This window comes from Aythya marila, assembly GCF_965140915.1.
Source record: "Aythya marila genome assembly, chromosome: 14".
Classification (NCBI taxonomy): domain Eukaryota; kingdom Metazoa; phylum Chordata; class Aves; order Anseriformes; family Anatidae; genus Aythya; species Aythya marila.
Genome location: NC_139055.1, coordinates 9,806,745 through 9,834,506, shown reverse-complemented (window position 1 = coordinate 9,834,506; position 27,762 = coordinate 9,806,745). Strand labels below are relative to the sequence as shown.

The window sequence follows — 27,762 nt, the reverse complement described above, 5'->3', positions numbered from 1 at the left end:
GCTGTAGAGCAGAGGAGCAAGAGGGACGAGGAATGATGACTGAAGATCCTCCATGCATCCACTGGGCTGCAATGAGGAGCTTCTCTGAGAACTACCTGCTGCTTCTTTACCTTATTTGCTACAGTATATTGGTACGAGTATCGCTGCTTGCCGCTCATGTCTTCATACACCGTTGGGACTATCTTCAGTATGTAATCATGAGAGGCTAGAGCTGCAGTCAGAAAAGGAAAGGAAAGTATAAATTAGCATTCAGAGAACAGAATCACAGCCTGCATAACATTTCAAAGTAAATATGGGAAATCAACTAAAACAAGTATGATTACAGAAAAGGTATCTCCTTCCTCATTACCTTCCAAGTTTGGATCACTTGAAACTTCCTAGCTGTTTGCAGTTAAAAATGATTAACACCATGAAAAGCAGTCCTGGTTAAATCAAGAAGTAGCTAAGGTTAGAGCTCAGATGCTTTTGACAGAAAGTGCTGAGGCACAACCTGTGTGCCTATTTCTTTTGTGCACCCATCTCTACTCCTTTCTCTTCTTCCTTCTCCTACAGCTGCTTAACAATTACTCATTTTACATTATTTTAATGGCTTGGGCCATTTTTTGTGTCTTTTGTAACAGTTATAAAATATAATTTAAATTGTTTTTATTCAAGATCCTTTGGTCAAATGTAACACAAAGGCATTTGACTCTTGGAGAAAAAAAAAAGAGCTATCTTCATGAATGGCCATAGAAATTTTGTTCCAAGAAATGGGCAAAACTGATATCCTACAGGAACATAAAGAATTGAATGAGAAAAACTAAGCTGAATTGTAGCGTATGTTAGAAATTTATTTCTGTGGTGTTGGTAATGAAGAAGGGCAATGAAAAACAACTTATCCTTCCATCCGCTGGGTAGAACTTATGGTGTTAACTTACAATACAACAAGGAAAAGCCTTAGTGGTGGTGGCAGCAGCAAAGGGGAGCTACAGGAATATAATGTGGATAAAAAAAACATGATCTAATTCTACAGCAGATGGTCATACAGCAGAGGGCAATGCCCAGAGTGCAGAAGAACTGCAAAGGACCTTTTGGATGAAAAGTTATCTATAGTATTGGAGGAAATGGAAACGTCTGTCAGAAATGTCTGGATCATTTTGGTTAAAGCAGCAAATTAAAGACTTCTGGATACACCAGTGTTGCATGAATGGCCCTGTTTTCCCTCCTGCAGAGTGGCTAAGACCTGTAATCACCAAGAATACATACGATTTGAGCTGAGTTTGTCTGCTCCCTCCAAGGCATTGAATGCTCCATGAATGTTCTGGACCTGGAAAGCACAAAGACAGATGAAAAAGCTATGCTCTAACTTGTTATTCTTGACCTTTGCTTCCCTATCCTACCCTGTAACAAGATCAGCCTGATTCAACCTCTCTAAAAACAAAGCCTCAACCCATTACAAGATGACTTGAAATATCTCTCAGTGACCATCAGCACAAGGGTTGGTTCCAAGGAAAAAAGTTGATTTCACAATGTCTTACAAGATGAAACTCCAAAGCCACTCCAAAGGTAAAGGAATTGCAGTTGGAAGAGGCCAATTGTGAAATAGCATAGTGAGATATTTCTTAAGAGCTTTGCATAGCTAACTGTGAAATTCACCTATCAGGCTGAAGGGAAATAAATGGGAGTCAGATTCAGGATAAACTCCAGAGTCCTCCTGCAAAGGTACCTTATGTCAGAGCAGCTGGGTTTGTACGGTTTTAATTCATTAGCCCAGCCCTCACACCATGCACACTATGCCCTTGGAGCTGGGAAGGACACATGCCAGCACTGCCATCCATTCAGCTTTTCCTACAGCTGGTCCCAGGCACGCAAGTATTGCTTTGCCCAGAATAACAGGATTTCCACCCCATACCTTCCACATACTATGATCATCTGGAATCTAATGTCCACCACCAGAATAATCAATTTGTGAACTCTAGACAAGGGAAACCCCACAGAACAGTTGTAGAATCGATGTTGCATCATTCACATAACGTACAGTAAGCTATACAGAAGGAACAAATAACTGCAACCCAGAAATTCCTGACCTTTACTCAGACACCAGGGAAGAGAAGTTAGGAAGAAGTATTCGGTCATGTGTGAGTTTTACCTCATTAGCAGGACAATATACAAGAATTTCCTTCCCAGACCCTCTTAATAACAGTCAGCATGTGGATCAATTTTTCTGATACTAACGGCTGTTTCCCTGTTCTGAATGCTACAGAGTAGATGATGATTTGGAGGAAGAAGCAACTGCACTAGTTTCTCTACTCAGAAAGGAAACTAAAGACACAAAATCATCAGCAAATTCAACTAGCAAGGTGCTGGTAACAAACACGGAGTGAAAGGAACAGCAGAACCTCCTACGGTGCTTTTCACTCTGCTGGGATTCCAAATATTTTACACAACAGCAACTATTTCTGAACTACATCTGTACCTACACATTCTTTCTTAGTTATTATACATGGACCACGTCTATGTAAAAAAGCTTTCAAAGAAAGAGAAGCCACCAGCTTGGGCTATGGCATTATGTACCATGCCCAATGCTGCTGAGAAGTAAGCTGCTTACTGCATACCCGGGCCAGAGATTTTCAGGTCCATTTAAACCACTCTAACAGAAATATTTAAGTCGCTATTCAGCAAACAACTGCATCTATCCTGTGAAGTACCTGTACGTTTGGACTTATATGCTTGTCCTTGGTTCCCCAGCTTCCACACTGTCTGATCTGCTCTCTCTACAGGAGTTTGCAGAGCTGCAAAGTACAGCACTTCCACACAAAGTCACCAGACATCTCCACAAGCTCCTGCTTCTGTGTCATCAGGCCCTTTGCTGCACTTGCTTCTCTTGCCTTCGCAGCACGGATGGCACCTGTAACTCCCAGCCTGATGTTTTACCGTGATTTCCCTTGTGGAATATTCTGGACTCCCAGTGCTGTACTTGCTGTCCGTAGACTGCTAATTAATCTCTGCTCTGCAAAGTGCACAGGTGTGTTCCTTGGGGGAACATACTTGTTTGTACCTTGTTAAATACCTGGAGGGACTTCAAGAAGCAATAAGATTTTGGCTGCAGTAACAGAATTGTTTTGCAACAGAGAATTTAAGCAAGCCTGTTTAGCCGGACATTCTCAGGACTACACTGCAGTACACTAAGGCCAAACCTCGTGCTTTGAGCAGTGGCACTGAAAGCAAAGGGGGATATTCAGTTGCTTGTTAGTGCCTACACTTGATCCTCACACAAGATGGACCTCCAGAAAAAAAGATGCTTGCCAGGGCTCTGAGCACCCCAGGTTTTAGCCTCTAGAAGTGCATTCAAAGACATACATATAACTTGACTAATCAGGCAAAGTCCAACAGCAAGTTAAAATAACTTCCAACCTTGTAACTATCATGGGAAGACAAGACCTCTTGTGAAAACTACTATTTTTCAACACAAAGGTCCGGCACCTAACACAATTTTACAATTTACAACATATAATCTCCTACTTTCCACATCTGTTTCTTTACTTGATTACCTGTCATGCAATAAGCTAAACAGTTTGAGTTTTGGTATTGTTTGCATTAGAAAAAAATCTACAAGAAGCCCGCCACTATGGTACATGAACTAACATAGAAGAACCAATGCTCATTCAATGCCAGATAAGATTTAAATCTCTGTTTCAAACAGATTTTTATTTTTTTTCTGGAGAATGCAGCATGCACCTTAGTGACAGAGCTGGCAACAATCTACAAAGAACTAACTCCCAGCACATGACACGTGTGAACCAGACAAGCTCCTCAGCCCCCTTTAAGTAATTCGAGTGTATATTATATCAAAGCAGGTGGAAGACAAACCAAAAAAAAAATATTTAAAGATGCATCTACATAGCTGTAAAGCTCTCCATACTTGCTGGCTCTCCACACTGCTTGCTGAGTCTTGATAGCACCTGTTTGGTGAACACAGACTTCTTTAATATGTGCTGTTAAACTCATGTTTGCCTACAGGATCGGCAGCACCTACATGCTCCATTCTTGTGTATGGGGATGATGAGTAGTTATTTTGAGCTTTGAAAAGACTAATCGGAACTTGTCCAAATCATGAGCCAACTGCAGATCTGCTAAACAGGTTTCTCACCACCAGCACAGAAGACGCTCGCTCCTTTGCCCCCAACTGCCCAGGCTTCTCGTCTCATTGATGCTGATTCACATCAATAAGAATTGATGCTACATCATGAATTCAGCTACGCTGCTCAAAGACTCCATGATAAAACAATGGGAACACTACCTTATAGCACCGATTTCCCACGCAAACTGCAGAACTCCCTATTAGCACTTACCTAATATTTTTCATAATCTCAGTGTGCTTTACAGACATTAAGCCAAGCTTATTTATATGCTAATATTGCAGCGTTCCCACACAAGATATTTCCTAAAAGAAGCCGGGAGCAGAGTCAGAAGACTACAAAGCAACGCTTAGACTTGTTAGCATGAAAAAGGGTTTTGGAAGTGGGTGTACAAGAAGCAGACTAATGAGACGTCTGTGCTGAGGAAAGAAGATTACAGAGAGACTACAGGTAAGCAATGTTTAGGGTGAGTCGCAAACTGGGTGTGCACATATATAACTCCCACCTATGATGCTAGCTCCTTGGAAGTAGGCTAGAGAAGCACTGTAATCTGTCCTTATTGAGAAATCAGGAATTATTACATAACTTGCAACACCTGGTGAAACTCTATCCACAGGGCAAGTGCACGCGTTCAGCTTCTTCCCAGCAGGGAACTGGCAATTCTAAGTCTAACTTGTGTTTCACAGAACAAATTTGACTAATAGGTGTCTGCTATAGAAGTCTGGTGATGTGAATTAAAAAGAACTTGCTTGGTGCCACAGTAAATACAGAAGAGAGCACACATCTTCCCTCAGTATACTTACTCACTGCTCCTCTGCAAAGAGGGTCAAGACATGTTTGCTAAATTAATACTAAAAACAGTACTGCATGGTATTTTGCAGAAATGCTCCCAGCAGGAACACGGACCCAGTTTTCCAAAGGCACGTTCGGTTTCAGATGAAAATATCTACAACTGAAAACTCTGTGACTGAACATTGCTCCTTCCTGAAGTGGTGGCATGCAAACACTTGCAAACTGCTCTGGACTGAGTGCGTACTGCATGGATCCATGGGATGTGCTTGCTTATTACCCAGGCAGTTCATTCTTTCGTTCCCCCCACACCGTACACGGTCCCTTCATAAAACCGAACAGTCCAATACCCAACTTACTCTGTTTGCATTCAGTTCCCTAGAGAAAGGAAATTTTCAGGGAAGCAAACTCACTTGTAACTTGTCCCCAAATGAGAGCTTGTGGATGATGTGAGTCATGTCAGGATTCTGAGGCTGCGCACTGGCACTGTGCGTCGACACATGAAAGTTACCAGGGACCTAAAATTAGTCAAGACAAGGAAGACAGGATTTCACATTTTATCCCTCAAGGCATTGCTAGGCTCTGTGATATGAAGCTGAAATGCCTGGATCCATCCAGCCTGGCAGGCTGTATCTACTTTGCAGCGGACAACTTCTGGCACGTCAGAGAAAGGCTCTGAAATATCTTTCTGCACATGATCAGCACCACAGTGTTTTATACAGAGTGGAGATCTGTTACATCTCAGGAGTCAGGCATCTTCTCTTTGCTACTGCTGCTGACTAGGAGGTGATGAGTGGATCACTCCCAACTTTAGGGATTCCTAACACTTAAGGCTATGTCTTTCTTTCCCATTAAAATAAGATTCACGTCTCTGACAGGCAACAAACAATTGCTTAACATTTTACTCCCACATCTCACATTTGTAAATGGGCCCACTGTCGCAGAACAACCTAAGAAAGCTGTGCATACTTTCTTACTTTAGTAACAGTCATGGAAAAAATCATATTTGAGAAGACTGGTAGTTTTCTTTTGATATAAAACTTGTTCTTACCCACAAGAACTTTGGGGCACCCTATATAAATTGTGCCAGGTCTTCAGCTTACAGCCCTGGCAAGTATCTGGCTTCTAGACACTGGTTCTACCAATACAGAATTTGCTATATGTATTTTTTCTTAATTGAAGGAAATACAAAGTTCTGAAAAACACAGATTTCACCTAAGGTCTCAGTTTCAATACAGGAAACGAGCACGGGTGTCATTCTGACTGGATCACTCTAGCATGCACAAACTTTTCAGGTCTCTAGACCCACACTATGAAGTCTTTCAGCAACTTCAGCTGAATCACTGTTAGAGAGCATGCAAGAAATTTTTCCTAGGGAGAAAAGGCTGGGAAATTCAATGGGTTTCATTTGCAAACCCTTTGGCAAAGCTGGGAATCAACCTGACAGTGCCTCAGACAACAGCAGGATGACAGCTATACAGCAAGGGCCCACTGTGCTTACTGCAGAGACTTCACCATCAGGGCCAAGGGAGGCCACATGCTGGTTACATGTGCTTTCAGGAAAGCTAAACTAAATGACTTGAGGAACACCAGTGCACTCCTGAGAACACTTTCAGGCGTGGACATAAGCTGTGTCATCCACAGGCTTGGTAAACAGGGTGGCAGAGTCTGCAGTAAGAATTACACACAATCATCTCACTGTTACCTTGTCCTTCCCCTCCAGGTTTGATGCCCTGCCATGTACTATCATGTGTCCTGGCTCTAATCAAGCCACCAGCTGCTCCTATAACTAACTTACATAAGCTCTTTAAAAAGAGGAGTGTCTTCGTTATGCATGCATATGGCCCCACAGAATAATGCCCAACCGTAACACTTGGTCACGTTTCAAAGCAGGTCTGTGTCCCACTCTAGTTACCAGCTCACACAGAAACCCCTAAAACTTCTGCTAAGGGTCTGAAGACTTTCCCCTCAGACACAAGAGCCTCAGGTTTTCAGAGACAGGAGCCCTGGGTGAGGCTCCCTCCCTCTAGTCCCAGACACTACGTGGGACAAGGTGATTAGTGGCTTTGCACAAACGAAGCAGAGAAGGGTGCTCCTCAAGCCCTCATACAGCAACTCCCTGTCGACTTGCTTTGCTGCGCAGAATGCACAACATACACTGCACAAATCCCGAAGTGTTTTAGTTCTGTGCTTCTGGGATTAACAGAACAAGAACTACCTTTCAAGAAACCCTTTCCCAGTTTTGTGGATTACCAGCTGCCAGTAGTTTTGGTGGCTTAGAGGTCAGGAAAGAAATGTCTTTTTTTTTTTTTCTTTTTTTTAAGTCCCTAATCCTTTCCATGCCACAGAATCAGTAAGAGGTTCTGCCTGTTATTTTTAGATGCGATTTAACATGACCTGGGAGGAGAAGGAAGTAGGATTTTGTAGCCTGTGGTACATGAGGAGGCGTGAATAAAGGGTGTGCCCTTCTTAAGGCATCAGTGGGCCCCACCACTGCCTCCCCCACCCCATCTAGTCATCTCTAGCATTACATAGCAAGATTATTCAATTCTGAACACACCCAGCCCAGAGAGGAGCCTCCTCCAGGCCTGGATTTTCATTCTTTGAGGCAGAAGCAAAGCATTCCTACAAAGCATGCGCACAGGCCTCATGCATGTATTCCAAACATCTCAGCATGGAGCCGTTTCTGTTATGTTGGCATCCTCTAGCAGGAACATTCCTGTCATTCTGCAGCTCTAGGAACAAAAGAGCACTAGGATAAAGACACTGCCAAAGACCTCTGCATAGTGAGTCACATTTTGGAGGTGCAAAAATCGTGACGAGTCAACACAGAAGCCATTCGGCATTCGCAGGGAGTTCATACATCCCCTAGACATCAGGCTGCTGCACTGAAAGAGAGCACTGGCCGCAACACAGAGCCACTCTACTGTTAAGGAATGCTATCTGGATTACCTGCTTTGGAGAGTAAGTCTGATCTAACATGTCCTCTGTGGCTCTAACTACACAGCCTCCTCTCCCCATATTGTTCTGCAGCACCAAGAGCATCAACCTCACCTACTGATTAGGGGCATGAACGTAATCCCTGCAGGAGAGACACGAACACAGATTTTCACGAGCTTTTTACAAATAGATCTTCCTAGCATTTCCCCAGCCAGCCCAAACTCACCCATTGTCACATACTCACCTTGTTGATGCTGAAATGTCCCTCAAACCTGCAGCCATCCCCATTATTGAGAGGTATCCTCATCGAGTTGTCAATATGACCCACTTCATGCCTTCCCATTTCATCCTGGATGTCTAGTCCAACTACTGCATGGGTGGGAGGGGAGGAAACAAAAATCAAAATCTAAGAAATAACAGAAAAGGTTGCATAGGAAAAGCGTGCACTGCTCTTACCGGGAAAAATTACAGATCTTTTTACTTGACACATGACTAAACTGTGCATCATCTGTCAAATACTGCTATACCAGAATGAAGTTTGTAACCACACTCTTCAGACTGCTTATTTGACATAAATATATCTCCTATGACCTGCCAGGCAACTTCAATCTCAATTTCAGAATCAGAAAAACTTTAGGTAGAAAAGGCAGGTGATCTGTGAAAAGGCAATAAATGGCTGGTGTGCTCAGAGTTACAAAAGAAACTTGGGAGGTTTCTGGCTTCCAGACACTAAAAGGTCACTATAAAAAAGGAAACAAGACTTAGAAAGAAGCCAGCAAGGGGGATCAGCTACTGACATGGGCTGCAGAGAGCACAGGGTCCAAGAAAACAGGTGGCCTGGCCTGGAATACAAAGCTGTTGAATATTGGCAAAGGCTGCAGTGACTTGATCTCCATCCACCCTATTACAGAAGAAGGGTCACTGTACTAATTCAAGCCTAGTCCAAGTAGTACTTAAAATACAACAAAAAACGTGTAATTGAAAGAGGGTACTCACATTCACAATTCAGGTTTGGTAAACTGACGTTCAGAGTCACTTCTATTTTGCCTCCACTGTCTTTGTCTGGGTCATCCACATACAGCTCATTAACTCTAGAGGACAGAAGACACAGGTGGGTTCAATCACAGCTACTTTTCACAGAAGGGAAAAAAAAAATTAAACTCAACAACCAGCTTTGCATGGAAAGGGAAAAAGGACATTTTGAGGCACAGGATTTGACTGCATGACAGCCTGAATTACAAGACAGAGCAGGAAGAGCCCTCCATAACTGCATGGGGACAAATCCCTTTAATTTTCCTTATCGCTTGACAAGTGCAGCATATGGTGCCTTTAGGCAACTACTCCCTTGTCCCAACAGAAAAACTGCTCTGATTTATGCTTCCTACCCCTTCCCTAACCTGGGCTTCCATGACTGACACAAAACAAGAACCTAATGCTGAAGAGATGGCAGGAGGTCTGCTAGCCCTCTGCACACCTGGGATGTTACTCCTTTTAAGAAAGAAGGAAGCATGAGCTTTTCCACTTATTTCATAAGTAGTTTTAGAGAAAGGCTGCTTTCAACTATCCCACAGGAAAGCTTATTTGTGTAACTAATTGCCATTTGTTATTGCCACCCAGTTGACACAGCAGTGGCAGGAGAAGGCAACACAGCAGGCCAGTGGGCATGAGAGGCCCTCTGTGTGATTAACCATACCAGGCAAGAAAGCTGCCTGCATTTCTTCCTTTTTCTTCACTTCCCATCACTGGTACTCCATTTCTGCATGCCAAGGTCTCCTCTTATACTTTTCCCCTTGTACCTCTCTCCTTAATGTTTCATTTCAATCTGTGAGCCATAATCAAAAGGAATGACTGAAATTGAGGAGAAAAGGATTCAAGCCAGGAAACAGATGGAAGGAAACATCCTGGGCAGCAGGATCTAACACACTACGCAACAGTCTCCCAACAAGTAATGATGTGCCAGCACTGTGGGTGCTATGAAACAGATTTCACAGAAGACAAAATAGAGATACAGTAAAAAAGAATACAAGAGTATAAATATTTATTGTTGGCACATGCAATCCATCTGAGATAAAATATAAACCAAAAGAACCAACACAAGCACAAACAAATGAGCTAAAATGTCCTTGAAACCCAATCCAGCAAAACACACCACACTGACCCAAGAAGATGCCGAGGGTACCTAACTGCTCTTTCTCTCTCTCAAAGTCTGACACTGTTCAGCTTCATCAAGTGAGAAGATTTGACAATTTATCTTCCAGCAGGACAGATAATAAAGCTACTGGAACTTATGTTTAGGCAAGGTGCATAAAATAAACTACTTTTGCTACGAAGCGCTCTGTTTTATTTTTATTTAATGCTCAAAGTGCACGAAACCCTTTGACAAGCCCTTGCCAAAGAATACATATGCTAATAGACAAACCAGACTAAGTGCAGCTAACAAGACAGAATCAAAGTGATTTTGTTCAGGTGATACATCTCTGGTCCATAATGAACTGTTTGCCCTGTGAATTCAGAAGAAACAAGTCTTCAGACTGAGAAACACACGGCTGCCAATTTTTTCTGAGGTAATTACTCACGGGTCAGTGGGGTTTACAGACACTCATTTAAAACCAGCACAGCATTTGTCTTCAGCTTCGCAGCCCTACCTTTCTCTGTTTTTAATTGGCTTGACAAGTTGCTTGCAATCATTACTCAACGTATTTTTCAAGTGATTAACAAAAATGACACAGAGGGAGAGGCAAGATTGCTCATCAGCGACCTAGTTAGTAGCTTCTTGGCTGAGCCTTCTCCTTCCAGGTGGAATGCACTAAATCTTCTACGTGTTCATTACTGGCAGACTGGGTAGTGATCAGGATTAAGTCATATGTCCAAATACGGCAGTGAGGAGCACTCCAGCCAGGAGAGGCGTTAGTTCCCCCAAGCAATGCACCTTTCTGCATTCTCCCATCCAGATCCCAGTTGCCAGCCAGCCTCTTTCGTAACCACACCTGGCTTCTCCCCAGCTCTCTGCTGTCCAAGATGGGTCTGTGCCCAGCCAGCATCGCAGGCAACCCGATGTCAGTGGCAAAAAGGAGCATCCACACCAGGGCCAGCAGAGAAGCACGTGAGGTTTGGCACCTGAGCTGATAAATCCCAGCTCCTTGGAGAAAAATCCTAGGAAGGTCAATGTTTGTAGTTGCTGATTTCCAATTTTGAACAAGCTAGAAGATGTGCAGTCAGGCGTGCTGCGTGAAGCAACGCCCGTAGGCCTTTCAGCGATACGTGAGCAAGAAGCGGTTGCTGGTAGAAGTCGATGGATACACTGCCCACACGGGGCCTTTACGTGTAAAAGAAGCTTTTACATTTGAAGGCAAAGCAGTGAGGTCACCTGGTTGCAGACTGGATCACTGAGGCAAAGAGAAATAGGTCAGCCTGCCCACGTCACGCCGCCCATCAGTCACAGAGATAAAGGGAACCGGCGTCCCGTCCTAGCTCCGGTCACTGGACCGATGGCTCCCAGCCTGTCTCTTGGGCAAGGCTCACGGCTGCTTCCTCCTCCTCCTCTTCACCTGGTAGTCCCCTGCTCCTCCTATCCATGAGGAATTTCACAGCCCTGTCTATCACCGTGTAGACATCTAGCAGCTTATAACAATCTCCTCGCTTCTCCTCCCTCGGGCCTGCAGCGCTGCCTCTGGTGGGGCACCCTGCCTGCTGGCTGCTGCTGCCTCCTCCCAGCTCGTTAGGAGGGCCTGTGCTAACAAACCCAGCAAGGTTTCTTAGCGGGGGCTCCAAACTGCACCCCTCACACTGATCTGCTGATACTGAGGTGCATCTCACCAAGGGGAACCTTGGGCACGGTGAGAACGTACCACAGGCCAAGCTTGCCAGGGCAAACCTCTTTCAACAAACTGGAAATCTCACTCTCAAAACACTTTCTGGAAATCTCACAGGTAAAGCAGACTTCCAGGGTCAAGGCTGCTCCTTCCAGATCTCCCCCAAAAATCTAGATGGAGTTAGCAGAGAACTGGCACTCACATCTCAGCTGCCATCCTCCTCCTCAAGGCCAAAAAAAAAAAGCAAAAACAAATTGCACACAGCCTTCTTATTTCATCGGACAGTTCTGGGATGTTGGGGAAGGCAGTATTTGCCACCTCTAGCAACTCCCCCTGAAGGGATAACGTCTCCAGAAGAAGAAAAGTTGGCTGTAATTTATACCTGTCTCTTCCGGAATGTAATGTGTCCCAGGATCAGAGCAACTGTGCCGAACGGTGAATACGGGACAGTCAGAAGGAAAATAAAATCTGAGGTCGGGCAGGACGCCATAAACACAGCTGCTTCTAAAGCTCTTTAGAGAGGCAGCATACAGGGCTGTATTGTGACTCCAGAGGTGGCACATACCTCCTCCAAAGACCCCAAGCAAGTAGGAATTGGTATTTTACTGGTCGATGTTAAGGTCTGTTTGAATAAAAGTGGTATAATAAAGCAGAGGTGAGGTGCGGAGCTATGAAAGTATAACGAGGGCAATAGCAAATGTAGGAGGTGTACCTCTCCCTCACCAGGGCCTCCCATCACTGCTTCAAGGAAATAGAGGAAAGTTTCTCTGCGCAGCAGGGGCTATGAGCTACACAGAAAGAATCTGCTTCACTTCTAGAAAGAGCCACTTTGAAATACTTCGCATTCCTAAGCAATGCTGCTGGTGATAGATGTTCATCCCGTTTGCTTATAAATTTGTAGCATTACACAGAAACAGTCATCTAGGATTGCAGATTGTGCAAGCGGCACAAGAGACAGAACGAAAGGGGGGAAGAGCAGCAAGAGGGCTCAGCATTTCTGTAAGATTTTATCCAAAGACGGCCAAGACTTGTTCTCCAAGCTCTGGCACTTAGATTTATGATACAACAGCTTTGTTTCCCCAGAAACAAAACTTCCCCAATAACTTATTTCTATCCAGCAATCCTGGCTACCCTCATTAGACACTTGAGCACTTCCACAGCTGAAGAGCCTGTGGCCCTTTGAAGACAAGAGGAGACACGAGGAGACACAAGGCATCAGCCTTTCAGGGCTTCACACTCTGCCTTGGGTGCTCTCTAAGGACATCGTCCTTGTCCTCTGTCCTCCTTGGCTTAGCATTTGCTTCAAATAGCAGTTTTTTTTTTCCCTTTCCTCTTTCAGAGGGAAAAAAACAAGCACTCTCCTCCCCAGTCATCTCCCATACAGACAAAAAATACAACCACTTACTCCAGCAAGCTGCATTTTACCTTCTCCTCTAAATCCCGGGAGGAATTCTTCACTCTCCAGCCAAAATCTTCTCTCAAAAGACTTTCTCAGGCAAACTCTCCAAGCCCTCTTGGCTCTGCTTGCCATTTCATCTCATCATCACAACTGTCCTAAGCCTAGAGTCCTGAGCTACCTCCTTCTCGTTTGTGCCAAACAAGAGACAACCCAACACAGGACAAACAAACCATCGTGTCCTCAATTTGTGGGAAGAAAAAATAAGCAAATCTGCAAATTCTCTGCTGTGTAATAAATTGTGCACATCTATTGCTCTGCCATTAGTAAGCTTCCTTCTTACGCTCTGAATCTTAATCGATTTGTCATCTAGAAGGTCTTTGTCCCACATTAGGTCTTTGCTCAGTGTGTTTTCTATGCTTCACAGCTGTCCTACAAAGGAAGGAATTACAGTTCTCCAGGAGGCAGGAAGAAGAAGGGTTCAAAAGACGTCAATGTAGATTTGAATCAGAAATTGCAAATGACATCACAACAGCACCTTCCGCTTCCTGCTAACCCATACACGTACATTAGGACAAATGGCATAACGACACTTCACAAATATATAGCACCTTATATTAGGTAATCTCCAAGGTACTACGCAAACATTAATTAAGCTTCTTAACACCCCTGAGAGGTAGGCAGCTAAGCATTACGTCCTTCTACAGAAAACTATCTCAAGGTCAGACCGTGGAGAGAGCAAGACTGCAGCTCCCATTCCCCTCCGACTACCAGGCCATATTTCACCTGCTGGTCTAGCTTGCTCCAGCATTTCGTCTGCTTCAACTGGATGTGTTGGAGGAGTTGCAGTTGCATCTCCAACCGGTGTCTGGGGCCCGGAGTTGTAGCGCTGTGCTCCTGGTGCATGCAGCACATGTTCCGAGGCTACAGTTTCCTGCAGCAGAAATGCTTATTGCACCTGCTGCTTACAACAGGTACCGCCTGACCCTGCAAGTCATGGTGAGAAATCGTCACGGGCCAAGAGCCACAAGACACGTTTCAAATACTTTGGAGAGCTAAGGGACAGAAAAGCTCTCGAGGTAGGTATGATAACAATTGTGCTTCACTGCAGGATCAGTCTCAGACATGCAAATGAATCCAGTGTGAACAAGCAATCACATGGCTTTTTGCTTCCTCTCATATTTGGGGTACCCAAAAGCCTGCATGAACAGTTGAGTTGTGCTGCCTGGCCCCAGCACAGGAGCTGGGCTGTGTGATATTCACAGACCAGCCAAAGTATTTTTCCTAACGATTAAAGCAAGCAGGTGCCCCCAGTGAGTGCCACAGTCACCTTAAATGAACGAGGGATTTGGACATAGCTGATGATTTATACTTGTATAGAAAGGCAGTATTTTTATTACAGATATCCTTGCTTACATAATTAATTGCCTTGCAGGGGGACACAGCCTTCCAAGCAACAAACTCATCACTTCAGCTTGTTCAGTGTCATTACTTCAATTAAAACAAACAAACAAAAATTAAATAAATAAATAAATAAAACACCACCCACACACCACCACCACTACCAGAAAAGGTCTTCTGCTTTCTACACAGTGTGTTGTGGCAGAGGAATTGTTGTTGAGCAGAAACACTCATACCACAGATACCACATTCATACCCTCCTACCCCTTAACCCTGGCTGCCAATGCAAGGTAGTCTAGATTAGTTAATTACATCTTTCCTTCTTAATAATGGAATACTTGGAAAACTCTTATTGATCCTGCAGAACATAATTCATGACCTAATTACGGCCATAAAACTCCAGGATTATCATCTTGCCGGCTATTAACTTCTGGAACTGATCTGGGTTAATTAGAAAAGAGAGGTGATTTCTACGTTCTTGATTTGCAGCATGACAGCAAGATGAATGAGGAAGGCCGTTAAAGGTATGCCAAGCAATTTCTACCCTTCAATCTACTCTCAACCTGTCAATCCTGCCCAGGAAATACCGGACACAGTTAACACTTTGGCTTTATGTCTGCAGCCATTTGAGTCATTTGCTCAGTGGGGCAAATGTGTTCGGTACTGCCAGTTTTGCAGATGTTCAAATGTGGGACAAGGACCTCCTTTTCTTTATCTGTCTTTTACAGAATTAAGGAGTTTGATCTAAGTTCTTGTTTTGGACCGTTCTGAAGTCTTCAGTCACTTCCAGTATGGGTCGAAAAAAAAAAATCATGACTATCTTTGATTTCCAGAGTTAAACTCACCCCCTCCTTAAGGGCAATGATAGGTTGTGGTTGAGTAAAGAAACAAAAACCTCTTCCCTCACCAGAACTTCGCTGTGCTTTTCCGGAAGAGGATCTAGTCCCACCTAAGAACCAAGCTTTGGTTTCCTTCGTGGCTGCTCAGAGGACTGCCTGCTAGGGTCATGCAGTGGATCCTTAACACGAGCAGCTAGCACGTTTCTAGCCTGCTCAGGGCTCATCTACACAGGAAGCCAGTAAGCAGCAAAATACGATGTGCAGTTATAGTGCGTTACCTATGCCACATTAACTTCCTGCATGTCCTCTGTAACGTGTACAGCATCTTAATTCAGCTTCCTAGCTGAAGCAAGCTCCCCGCCACAGACGCAATCTGAACGCTCATTAGAAATGCCCACACGCTGAGCTGTGATGTAACCACCGTGATGCACGCTGGTTTCCTCACATTGGCAATCTGTTTGGGTTCAGTGTTATGACTGTTATCCTCAAGATGAAGGTGTAATTTCTTGGCTTTCTGCCACCCAGACAAGTCTTTAGTAGTCGAGACTGTAAGCACTAAGACAACGGGCTGGTCAAGGAAAAACAGATTTGGAGTTGGGCAAGAGTGACCAAACAGACTTCTAGTAATAGCAGGAATTTAAGTTGCTACAGTCACATGAATGTAGAAGGAAGTCCAACAGTGGGGAGAAACTAGCAAGTATCAGGGCTTAGTGTGGTGCAGAGCTGATCTTACTTTCTCATGGTACAGTGAACATGAGCTCAGCAAACCACACCAACCTCCTGCTTCAGATCCATATACCAAAAAAAGCCATTGGTAAGAGTCAGACAGTTAATCCTCTGGGTACCACTGCTGTTGAGGTTGCTGCTGACTTGCCCTCAAGCGGGCTGTCAGTGCACACACGCCGCACACAATTACCGGCTGTAATAGGGCTGTGAGGCAAGTGCGAGTCCATATCAGCAAACCTGGTACTTCTCTGAGGCTGTAAGGCACCAGGCCAAGTGCTCTCAGTTTCACCTTGCTATCAAAAATGTGCAGCTATCCCCATGCAATCTGGCTCTGTAAAGCACGTGACTGCTTTAAGGGAAATGTTACACAAGAGGAGAAAGACTGATACAGCTGGCACTAGCAAAGCAGGAAAGCTCACCCCATGCTGGTGCACACACTGGTTAATCATTCAAATCCTGGCTGACCTAGGAAGTTTCAAGATGGGAGGGATATGTGTTGCAAGAGATGTAACAGATATAAAAAAGAAACCTGGTGCAAAAGAAACTTGAAACCTGCAATAAAAGGTGATGGGAATTGAACCGTTTGCACAAAAGGCATCTCCTGCATCTTCAAAAGTATTTGATTTGTGGGCAAACAAGGCTCAAAAATATTTCTGAGCTAGCATCTCCCTTGTTACCTACCACCACCCAGTTTATAATGGTGGTACAGAGTTCTCACACTGTTCCAGACCACATATAGCTCCACACTTCTGCACCCATGTTCCAAACCATGAGACTATACTGCCTCACAACATAGTGCCAGTAATGCACTAGAGGAAAAAAAAAGGTTAGCAACATCTTTGTACACTTTTAAGGCATGAATTTCCCAGAAGAGAAAGCAATGAGTAAGAAATGGAAAAAGAAAAGTGTACTTCTGCTTTAGAGTTACTGAACTGGGAAGCACTTTGCTGTATGACATTCTGAAGTATTTCCACTGTTACAGGGGGAGCCTATTCACAAATGCTGTGGCTGATCTTTCCCAGCAAGAGATTTTGCTGACCTATAACTCATCGAAAGGAGGTTTGCATATTCAGCGAGCTGTTGTGTTGGTCTGCCCATGACGAAGCAGTTTTCCTGCATTCATTTGTCTCAGTCTCTTCCATGACATCCCCTCTAAAATTTTACTGTTTTATTGCTTGTAGACACCTCCTCCCTCTTCCCAGTTCCTGCTGGGAAAGACAGTTACCAACTCTCTGAGGTTTTAACAAGAATCCTGTCAGCTGAACGTTCAGGAACTTAGAGCACTTCTAACATCTTTGTGGAAAATGCATCATCTTGTTCAGAAAGTCACAAGGTGAAACAAGCATGAAGAGGCGTCAGAGAATTATACAACTTTGCTGTTCAAAAAAGAAACCTGTAGTCAGGAAACTATCACTACCTAACGGCACAGACGCTCAATTTGATCAAAATTAGGTAAATATTACTCATTCCTCCGATAAAACATTAGCTAAAAAAAAATTAAGAAAATGAGATCTAAAAGGATAGCAAGATAAGTACTATTTTACTTGAAGCAATTTGTCTTGCTTTTCTCTATTTTTTATAAACAAGAAAAACAAGAAAATTTAGCTCCTGAGAGAAGTGGTTTGATAGGGTGACCCTAGTATTTCACAAGCAAATGCATGGAACTGAATTCAAAGAAACTTTCAAGGACTAAGGGACATGATCTCTGAAGCAATTGAGCAATAGGCATAAAAATAGCTAGAGCTAGATTACAGTACTGTCTTAACATTAAACATTACTCAAGGTTAAAATTATTCTTGAAGTTAAACTCCTGACCCAAGTCAGAGATACATAAAAACACTGAAAAATTACATGGTCATCACAAGCAACACAAAGCATGATCAGTGAAACTATGGCACACGAGTTCAGTGGCTTTCAGAGCTTTTGTGCTCACAGTGACATGTGTGTCTATCAACCAGTACACAAGCCTGACAGAAGTTCCACCCTTCCTAACTCTCCAGGAAAACCGCATCACAGTCCAGTGAGCTCACTGCCACATCAGCAGGATGATGGAGAATGTTTCCTAGAACCCTGAAGCTACTTAGGTAAATAGTTACTAAGAAAAGTTAACTTCAAGACAGGAGGAACGTAAGAACAGGAAAAAAAAAAATCCATTTAACTAAAATATTTATTCTATGAGCAATTTTTAAAAGCAGAAATAATTTCTATTTTGCTCAGAGCAGATCCCAAAGAGGTCACTTAGGGACAACTCTTCAGACAAAAAACCTGTCAACTAAGTTTTCAAATAAGGCTTAACAGGTACAAAGAAATAAGATAAAACTCATTGCATGAGTAAAGCTACCTAAATGTATTAGACATCCAGTTCTACCTGACATAGCAAAAATGCTATTATTAACACTAAACTAGTAAGCATTCCTATTTTATGCAATTCCTTTTCCCCAAAAGCATCTCTGAAGACATCCAGTGAAGACTGGCAGAATGGGGTACCCATTCTACCCACAGGGAAGTAAGGGGAAAAGAGAATGACTTGTCCGAGATCAGCCTTGTTGCCTTATCAGCAACAAGACCCAACAGTCTCGGAGCACAGACCACAAGGTTTCAACCAGTTGGCACCACACATTTAAACAGGAGGCACCAGTGAAAAAAAAAGACACTATTTTTCCAGAATCACTTTGAATCGGTAGAGAAAAGCACGTAGTCAGGAGGAGAGCAGAAACAAATCCCAGATGAGGACAAGAAATCAAGAACTTGAGAAAAAGGGAATGTCAGCTGACTGGCATTGATCTTAGCGCTCACAGTGCCTTACGCCTATCATCAGAGGACTGAAAGGGGATGAAAGCTTTTTATGGGATCTGTGGTCACATCAAAAATATCCACCTTGCTCAACAGAAAAATCTAGTATGCAACTGATAAATGATCAAGCAAGTCTGGAACAATTTTCTCTAACAAAATTATTTTAGAATCAAGTTTGCCCAGTCTACCTTAGTAAATCTGAAAGCTGTATGAGTGTCTGAGAATTTTAACTCAACCTAAAGGAATCCTAAACTATTAGCCAACTAACTGGGCCAGTGAAATTACTGGCATATTTTTCCAATATAACAGAGTAAAGCTGTAAAGAATCATCTATAAAAATACATTCCAACAAAGGAAAACGTGATTTTTACTTACATTTCAGTGGCTATGAATCCGGTGAGCTCAGACAGGAAGAGAAACAGTATGAAGAGACAGCAGCAGACAGAGACTGGAAAAGAGGAGAGTAGAGGAAAAGGTTAATTTCATATCTCTAACAAAGACACAAACTGTTTTCACGCAGGCAGATTATTCCCCCTGTACATATGCCACCCAGACATACTTGAGAACTAACACTCTCCTGAGACAATGACCGAGATGAGGCCATCAGAGCAGTGACTTCCATGGCATACCAACACCCAGCATCCTGCTGTGTATCTTAACCCTAGTCAGCTATGCAATATTTCATGAATTAGGAGGCATTTCAGTTATTTGTCAATTCCTAAGGCTATCTGTAAGTCATCTTGCAGCCTCCCTCCACTAACCACTAGATTGAGTCGGTACAGCAGAGTCACTGCTATAATGGGCTCATCTAAATAACGCCTGATACTTCTCTAATTTCTCCATTTGGCAACAAATTGACTCTTCAGAAAAGAAAAATTCCTAATAAAGTAAATGCTAAGTACCTGGACACAAGGCTCATGTTATTTCTAAGAAAGCCAACCTATGGTTAAAAGAAGGGAACCAAAAGTTACTGGTGTATTACTGGTTACTCTTCATCAGAAAACTGTTCAAAGCATCGCAGGGTGCCCTTCAAGCAGCAGTGATGGGCAGTGTCCTACACAACAAAGGCTGGGAGGAAGGACAGCTGGAAATCTTACTGAGTAGGGATGACTGGAGCAGACAGGGATGTGTCAATTCAAAGAGACGGGGTTGCAGCGTGCATTTACATTCAATAAAATATCCAAGTTCACCGTGAATCACTATGAAAAAGAGTGAAGAGGGCAATGGCATGCTATTCCAGGATTGTGACAGCAGGCATACAGTCTGGTTCACCCCTCAGTCCCAGCACAGTAACGATGACCAAGCACTCTTTGGACAAGACCATTTTACCATAGCCACTAATTAAGGTTGAGAAATAAATAAGAAAAAAAAAAACGGGTTCCTCAACTTTATTCCACATGACCTATACAGCCCGAAAACCCATTCCGTTGGAAGGTTCAAGCCACAACTGGCCAGGGAGCAATTTTAACCAAACTGCCTCGGTGGAGAATGTGAGAGGCATGGGAAGGAAAGAGGAGGTACTCAGGGCGAATGCTGAGACAGACGCCTGAGTGACCCAGAGCCTTGTGCCTCATCCATCACATTAGTCAGCCGATAGTTCTGAGGAAGGAGAAGTGCACTGCTTCCCCTTCCTCGTCTGTCACTCCAAGGGTGGGTTCATTTACTGACCCTTTCAGAAGTGCAACAGATTAAAAGAGACGCCCAAAAAATTCATTAGGTAGGATGAAGAAGAGGAGAAAAGGAAAAATCAAACCCAAAGACCAGTAGGAAAATGGGAAGCAAGAGGGGATATTCATAGGAAAAGAAAACCCTCAGATGGTCACACATTTCCTGGCTGTGAAGGCACAGAAGAGCACTGCTGTAACCCAGCCGAGCCGCTGGCACAGTGCATCATGCAGCATGGGGGTGGAGGAAGGTCTACTTAAAGCACAGCAGCAAATTCTTCTGAGAACATCTACTCCTACGTAAGAGCACAAAAAAGCAACTAGTCAGACACAGGACTAGTTGATCCAGTGTTTCGTACCATTAATCACCCAAGAGCAGACACAGAGGATCTCTGATCTTTGGCAGAAAGCAGGGGAGAACATTATGAGAGAGACAACTCTTTCTTCTTTAACTGCTTCCCGTATTCCCCTCTGCCCTGCTCTCATCCTGCAAGGGCTTTCCACAGCAGCAGCTCTGCTCTCCATCACTTCTGCACAGCCTGGTACTGCTGTTATAAATTCCTTGCCAGAGCGTTCTTTCTCTTCCAACTTTTCACTTTCTTTTCTACCATTTCCATCATCAAACTCCCTTCTTCTTTCCTGGTATAGAAAGTATCATCTCCCTCAAGCTCACTTTCCAATTCAACTCTTCCAGTGAAGACTTGTTATGATACTTACCAAATACAGCACAATAAAATTATAGGAACCTGTATTTAAGTCCCATAAGAATACCCCAAAACACCTGTCAGGGACTTTCAAAGGCTTTCTATACTTTTGCCAGTCTCTGAACTGCACAGTCAGTTTTCAACCTTAAAAAAGAGCTTACAGATAGTGGTCATGACAGGGGTCTATAAAGTCATGAGCAGCCTGGAGGAGATGAATGGGAACAACCACTCGCTGTCTCTTCTACTACAAAAACGGGATGGAAGGTGGCAGTTCAAAACAAGAGGAGGAAGGTTTTCCTCTACGTGACACCTAAATAAGTTCTGAAACTTCTTGACATTGGATGCTGTGGACACTAGAAAAAGTCTGCAAGACTTCCAAAAAGAATCTTCAGAGCAGGGGGTGTCTTTAGTGAAAGTTTAGTGTCTTGAACAGACTCCTGTGCCAAAGTTTTCTCACACAGAACACACATTCCTGTTCTTCGTGTGGAACTGCAGGCACACACAACATTCCCAGTGTAACGATCTACACACTCTGTGCTTCAGCTACTTATTCCATAGTGAAGGACTTTACTTGCTTCCATGTAATGCACAGTTCCTGCCATCCACAATTTGACAACTGTATTACATTTGGAAATGTAGATTAAAAACTGAGATCAGACAAAACAATAAAAATTAATGCATAAAGCTTAACTTAACTGCAAGAGTGCTGTGGTGTTCCCACAGAGCTTGAAAGACCATCTAAGACAGGTTTCTTAAAGGTTTCTTTTTCTTTTTTCTTTTAGTATGATAACACGATCAATATATCAAAGGCTGTTGGCATTAGGCACACAGGAACATACTGCTGTTGGTTGATTAGAAACCCCAAAAGGATAAGAAGCTCTCCCAAGCATTTTTTCCTACTCTGTTTTCTAGAACCTAGCCCTTTTGTACAAATCCCCTTCTGATATACGCTCCATCGAGGTACATTCCTGACTCTTCCTCCCCACCCTGCAAGAAATGAAAGAAATGCAAACTGTTTAACACAGCATGCAGACTGAGAATGTGAACCCATGTCTATATTAAGGCATAAAATTAATAGTATTTATTGTACAATGAAGCAAACTGCTACGAAGTGCAAGGATTGGGTCTCGTTACGGATGCCATGTGAATCATAACTTTGATATTTCCTGATGTGTATTTAAAACTCCAGCCTCCATACAGCATGGAGTATTTCTGGATAACATTACCATGTGTGCATACAACACGTGCACGCAAACTATGCGTCCACACTGACTGTTGCACAGAAGGATCACTACAGCAGCTGCCCGAGTTGCAAGCCCCTCTCTTAAGAAGTCACACTGCTGCTGTCCAGCTGCCAGATGGCACGTGCCACTGCTGCCTACATACCCTAACATGGCCAATCTGTCACCATGACACTCAGGTCTGTTAGAACGGCCGTGTGCTGGCATCACATACACACTGCACAGGGGTGGGAAGGCTCGCGAAGACTGGCACAAGCACCTGGTGGAAGAGGGACAGCAATAGCACAGCTGAGTGGCACACAGACTACAACATGGTCTGGAAGAAGAGATCTGTATTGAGAAAAAGGGGATGCCTAACTACCACGTGCGTTTCGGAGAAGTCCAGGGCAGTGGGTGTGTTGTTCTGTGCAAAACCCACTCCACTGAACTACAGGGGATGTTTCTTGTTTCCTTAGTTCCCACCAGTTTTGAGTAGCCAGAAGGGTTTCTACACAGATCTGAAACACCTTATATGCAGTGTTCACTGTAACTTTTGAAATTACAAAAACCTACATAACAGAAAGACTCTCAATAACCTGCCAGTTGGCTTCTGAACTTGCCTGTGTTCGACACTGTTACGGTGTTTTGGTGGAGAAGAGCAGACACTTATTCTGAGCTGCGTCTTTCCAACAGGAGCTGGCCACTTCATCCATGGTGGGTGGAGGCAGTGTTGGTACTTACATCTCTTTTCCGCTGTAATTTGATCTATTCCTTCTTCCCTGATAAACATCAAGCTTCTTACAGACCAAAAGCAACTGGAGGAATCCTGCAGAAAAGCCATTCTCATTCCAGAAAGCCTTCAAAGCTTTCAGCACCAAAAGTGATACTGAGCTGAAGTCTCAAGAGAAATCCCATGAAAAGGGCTTAGGTCAATAGTCAGCTACTGCAGTTTGGATCTGCTCTGTAAACTTTGGAAGACTTAAAGAAAGACAAAATACAGATGCTGCCATAGCCATTTCAGATTTACTACACCCTACCAGATTTTCTATGAGGAAGCACCTTCCCCTGCCTAAAGCCCCTATTATTCTTACCATCTGAATACCCTGAAGCATTTATCACAAAATCATGAGACCTTCCCAGACTTCAAACTGGCATGGCAATGGGCCGGTCTCATTCATGGCCTCCTACAACACTCAAGATTACTGGATTTCAAATTACAAGTCACAGGCTTGGTCAGACAGAAAGCCCATTAGGAAAGCTGCAGCCAGGATCCTCATATGCAAAGCCACTACAGGTTGTTGGCTGCCCGTGTGGTTCAAAAGCTTCTATCAACCTGTCTGCAAACACTGACAAAAAGAAGGAGAACCAGTTAGAGAAGAAAATCAAAGCCTGAGAAGCTGCAAATAACAATAGAAAGGAATAAGTCAGCTAATAATTTTAAGTAAGAGTCACAGCCTCCAAGCCTTCCCACAACACACTTATCACTTGAGCTGTTTACTGCAGATCTGAAAGCCTAACACTGCTGGATGGCCTTTGATGGGTTTTTTGTTTCTAAAACATTCTCTTTTGCAGGTGATTCATAACAAGACAAATTCTCAAAGGGAAACCAGTTACAGTGTGGGAACTCTTCGTTTCCAAAACAGAAGAGAAGGCAGGATCACTAAGCAAGTTCAAAGTGTTCTTGAAAGAACACTAAATCTTATACGCCTCTAAATTACTAAACAATTTTATTCAAGCTTTGTTCACAGTCTCAGCAAACCTAGGAGGGAGTCAACATTCACATAATTCAGTGGTCAGGAGAACAGGGAGGACAAGGACTCCATGAAAGTAAATATTTACAGTACAGTGCTATCTTCACAGAAGCACAGAATAGTTGAGGCTGGCAGGGACCTCTGGAGATCATCCCGTCCAACACCCCGGTGTTGCTTGGGGCTGGATCTGGTTGTTTTGAGTATCTCCAAGGTTGGAGACTCCACACCACTCTGGGCAACCTATTTTAGTGTTCAGCCACCCTCACAGCAAGGAGCGAGGAGTTTCTCCAGCTCACGAAAGGCTTTGCTTTGTGCCCCATTGATTCACTGCTATTGACTCAGTTCTATTTGATGCCTGCTGTCATCAAGGGATATGACATCACTCACGTCAGCCGTGACATACAGGGCTACTGACCCATCTACAAGAATGGATGAATGGATCACAGCTCTGTGATCAAAGGAAGTCACTGTTCAATGGAACAGGAAAGCTGCAATAGGCGCCTAATTACAGACTTGGCAGGATCAACCTGATCAATGTTTACCTCTGCACAGTGCACTCACTGGATATAATTGTGTGAAATTGCATTACTCAGCCTACAGCCTACCTTGGGAGAAGGAAGGAAGGAAAAGAGGCCCAAGGCAAGAGATTTATATCAGCTGAAGTCTATGTATTGATACATGGGAGTGAGAGTGGATCACTATCGGTGGCTTCTGACAAAGTAACTTTTCTCCTTTAAAAGCATGAGAAATAATGACAAAGAAAGATCTCTGTTCATTAAGTCCTACCTAAAACATCAAATGAATCCCCTTAGGATGTCAGAAATATCCATTTTTCAAACCATCCTCACTGTTGGCCACTGCATGTTGCCATCAGCCCCGCTCTTATGAATCCAGAATTCAAACCTGGATTCCCCGTTTGTAGCAGCTTGATTCCTCGTGTCTCTTCAGCAAGCAAAAACTTGAGCTCAGTAACTGTGAACACAACTGTTATCGGCTGTTTTTCACACTAAGAGGATGCCTATCACAGAAAGGCAAAAAAAAACCTGCCATCGTTCACTCCCCCAGTGTTTGGAGCAGACTCATAGCTTCTGTTCCTGGGAAGATTAGCAGAAAGCTTCACTAGCTACTTCAGTAGCTAGCAGAGTAGGTATTTCAGCATTAGCTTTTAGGAGCTGCCTTTCATAACAATGTATCTTTGCTACTTTTTGTTACCGAAATTCCAAATCACAGAATCACAGAATCACAGAATTTCTATGTTGGAAGAGACCTCGAGATCATCGAGTCCAACCTCTGACCTAACGCTAACAGTCCCCACTAAACCATATCCCTAAAATCCATGCAAACTACCTCGTCGTTTAGTGCAACCTTACAGATTGGGTAAAATGAGCTGTCTCAGCAACAAAGGATACCATTTCCAGTGTTTAATATCCCTTTAAAAATATCTTTAAAGACACAGAAGCCAAAAGATCTTTAATTTTAGATCGGGGGTATGCAAGGACAGCAAAATGAAGTGCTACTTACTAATAGCCCCTGTGTAGGTTGGCTGTGTAAGGTCTTTTGGCACCTTCCTGTAGATGTCAAACCTGAAAAAGGAAAAGTAACAGCCATAAAACAGGTGGAATATTTCAATACATTTCATGTCCCCACAGGGATGAACGATGCTGAACGTTTTTCCATCCAGCTTTCCAACAGCATTTTTTCAGTCTGCAGACGGATGTGAAAAGGAAAAACAAAACAAAAAAAAAAGAGTGCTTTTTCTTCTGTACAATTATGTAACTGCTCTGCTTTTTGGCTCCAGTTTCCAGAGCACTTCCCTCCACCTCCCTCTGCTTTGCTGTCATGGATCTTTGCAATCTGAGCTGCTACAGGTGCCAGGGAAGAAGTCACGCTGGACAAGTTTACAGACCACCGTAAAAGGAAAACGATACTCTACAGACTCCTGAATATAATAAAGGCCTCACAAAAAATACAGGGAGAGACAATCTACATTGCACTTAGTGTTTTGTATCCCACGGTAGCCAAAGACTGCCAATACCAAAGCCAGAAATCAAGGTGTTGGGGCAAGAAACCTACCCTTGGACATTGGATACACAGAAGTTCAGTTAACCCAAGAAGTCTGCTACTCCCCCAACAAAATCCAACTTAATATTAGACAGTTGTTTTGATTCAGTCATACCTTTTAATATCCATATGGCTCAACTTTGCTATTTTAAACTCTCCGTGGTTAAACTTTCACTGCCCTTATGATGTTAGCTGTATTATTTCCTACCACCTTGTGTTGCTGCATGTCCAGCCGCAATGCAGCACTGACATCAGTTTTTCCACCACTCAATAAAAATTAATTAATGCATTAAAAACACACACACCCTAAAGAAGGAAGTGACTGGTTCTCCCCCAGAATAGACTTTTTTTGGATACGCCATTAGCAAGTGAGATTTGATGCTTTTTCCAGTCCTGAACAAGCATGAGAGACGCTGGCTTCCAAATTTCTGCTCTATCCAGCACCAAGATGAAACAGCCCCATGTTGATTCAGTGCTTCCTACTACGCCAAATTTTATATTCAGAGCTCCAAAACTACATCAGCCTTCTTTCCTTTACTCTGTATCTAATTAAATCATGGGTACAACGGGTGAACAAAACAGCGTTTGTCACACACAGGATTGGGACACTATTGCTGTGCTTGCCCAGGAGTTGAAGCTGGAGGAAGAACGGGTAGGCCAAGGAAGGAGAGCTGGTTATTATGGTAGCTCGCCTGTGCAATTCAAGCCCTGAACATGCTCACCCATCCTATTTACCTATAAAGTAGGAAGAGTACATCCCTGAAGGGTCTCGTGAGGATGAGCTCAGTATCTGCAGCACATCCAGGCCCTGTGCTGCCGTGGCCACACCAGCACACAGCGAGATGAAGCCGGCACACTTGCCAGCAGCACACAGCTCTTGCTCATGAGATAAAATTGACAGAGCATGCTGCACAGGATAGGCACGGAGCTGTACGTTTTTATGACTCCGCTCCCTGCCATCCCCTAGATGGATCAGTAACATTCCTGAACCAAAGAGGCCATTTATGGATCTCCAGCTGCCCCGAGAACATCTGGAAAGAGCTGTTTACATTCCTTCCCTGTGCACCACAGCAACAGCAGCAGCGGATGATAAAGCAGCCCGGAGCAGCTGCTGACATCACGGTCTCACGGGCAGAGGAAGTAGCTGATCTTTCCTCCTCGCAGCCCATTAAATGCTGAAAGCTGGCGTCCTCTCACTACAGTCACAATAATGGAGCACCGGGGAGAAAAAGCTGAGAAAGAAAGAGCACATTAAAAAAAAAAAAAAAAAAAGAGCTGTTTGGTGAGTGAGCAATTAGAAATAGGAAATAGCTCTACAGCGGATTCAGTAGAAACAGCAGTATGGGGATACTATAAAAGGAAGTTTTTTTCTTACGATCAGAAATATTTACGAGTTTTGAAAGGATGACCTATCGCAGGTTTAAAAAAAGCAACCCAGCTTTTTAAATAACTCAGTGGAAAGCCAATGTCACAGCGTGGCTCTCTCCTCTGTCATTTTAATCACATAAGTAACAACCAAAACACACAAATCAAGTTTTACGTGGCTAA

General features: G+C 43.5%; 1 protein-coding gene across 1 annotated transcript in view; it reads right to left on the bottom strand.

Moving 5' to 3' along the window:
* Positions 1-27,762, bottom strand: part of ERGIC1 (endoplasmic reticulum-golgi intermediate compartment 1) — a 58,922-nt gene that overhangs the window by 11,875 nt on the left and 19,285 nt on the right. The window contains exons 2-8 of the mRNA XM_082771526.1: positions 25,675-25,736; positions 19,190-19,262; positions 8,844-8,938; positions 8,092-8,216; positions 5,321-5,425; positions 1,246-1,306; positions 111-211 (exon numbers count right to left, since the gene is read on the bottom strand). Of these exons, the coding sequence (XP_082627652.1) occupies positions 111-211; positions 1,246-1,306; positions 5,321-5,425; positions 8,092-8,216; positions 8,844-8,938; positions 19,190-19,262; positions 25,675-25,736 (622 nt within the window). The remainder of the gene's footprint in view (positions 1-110; positions 212-1,245; positions 1,307-5,320; positions 5,426-8,091; positions 8,217-8,843; positions 8,939-19,189; positions 19,263-25,674; positions 25,737-27,762) is intronic.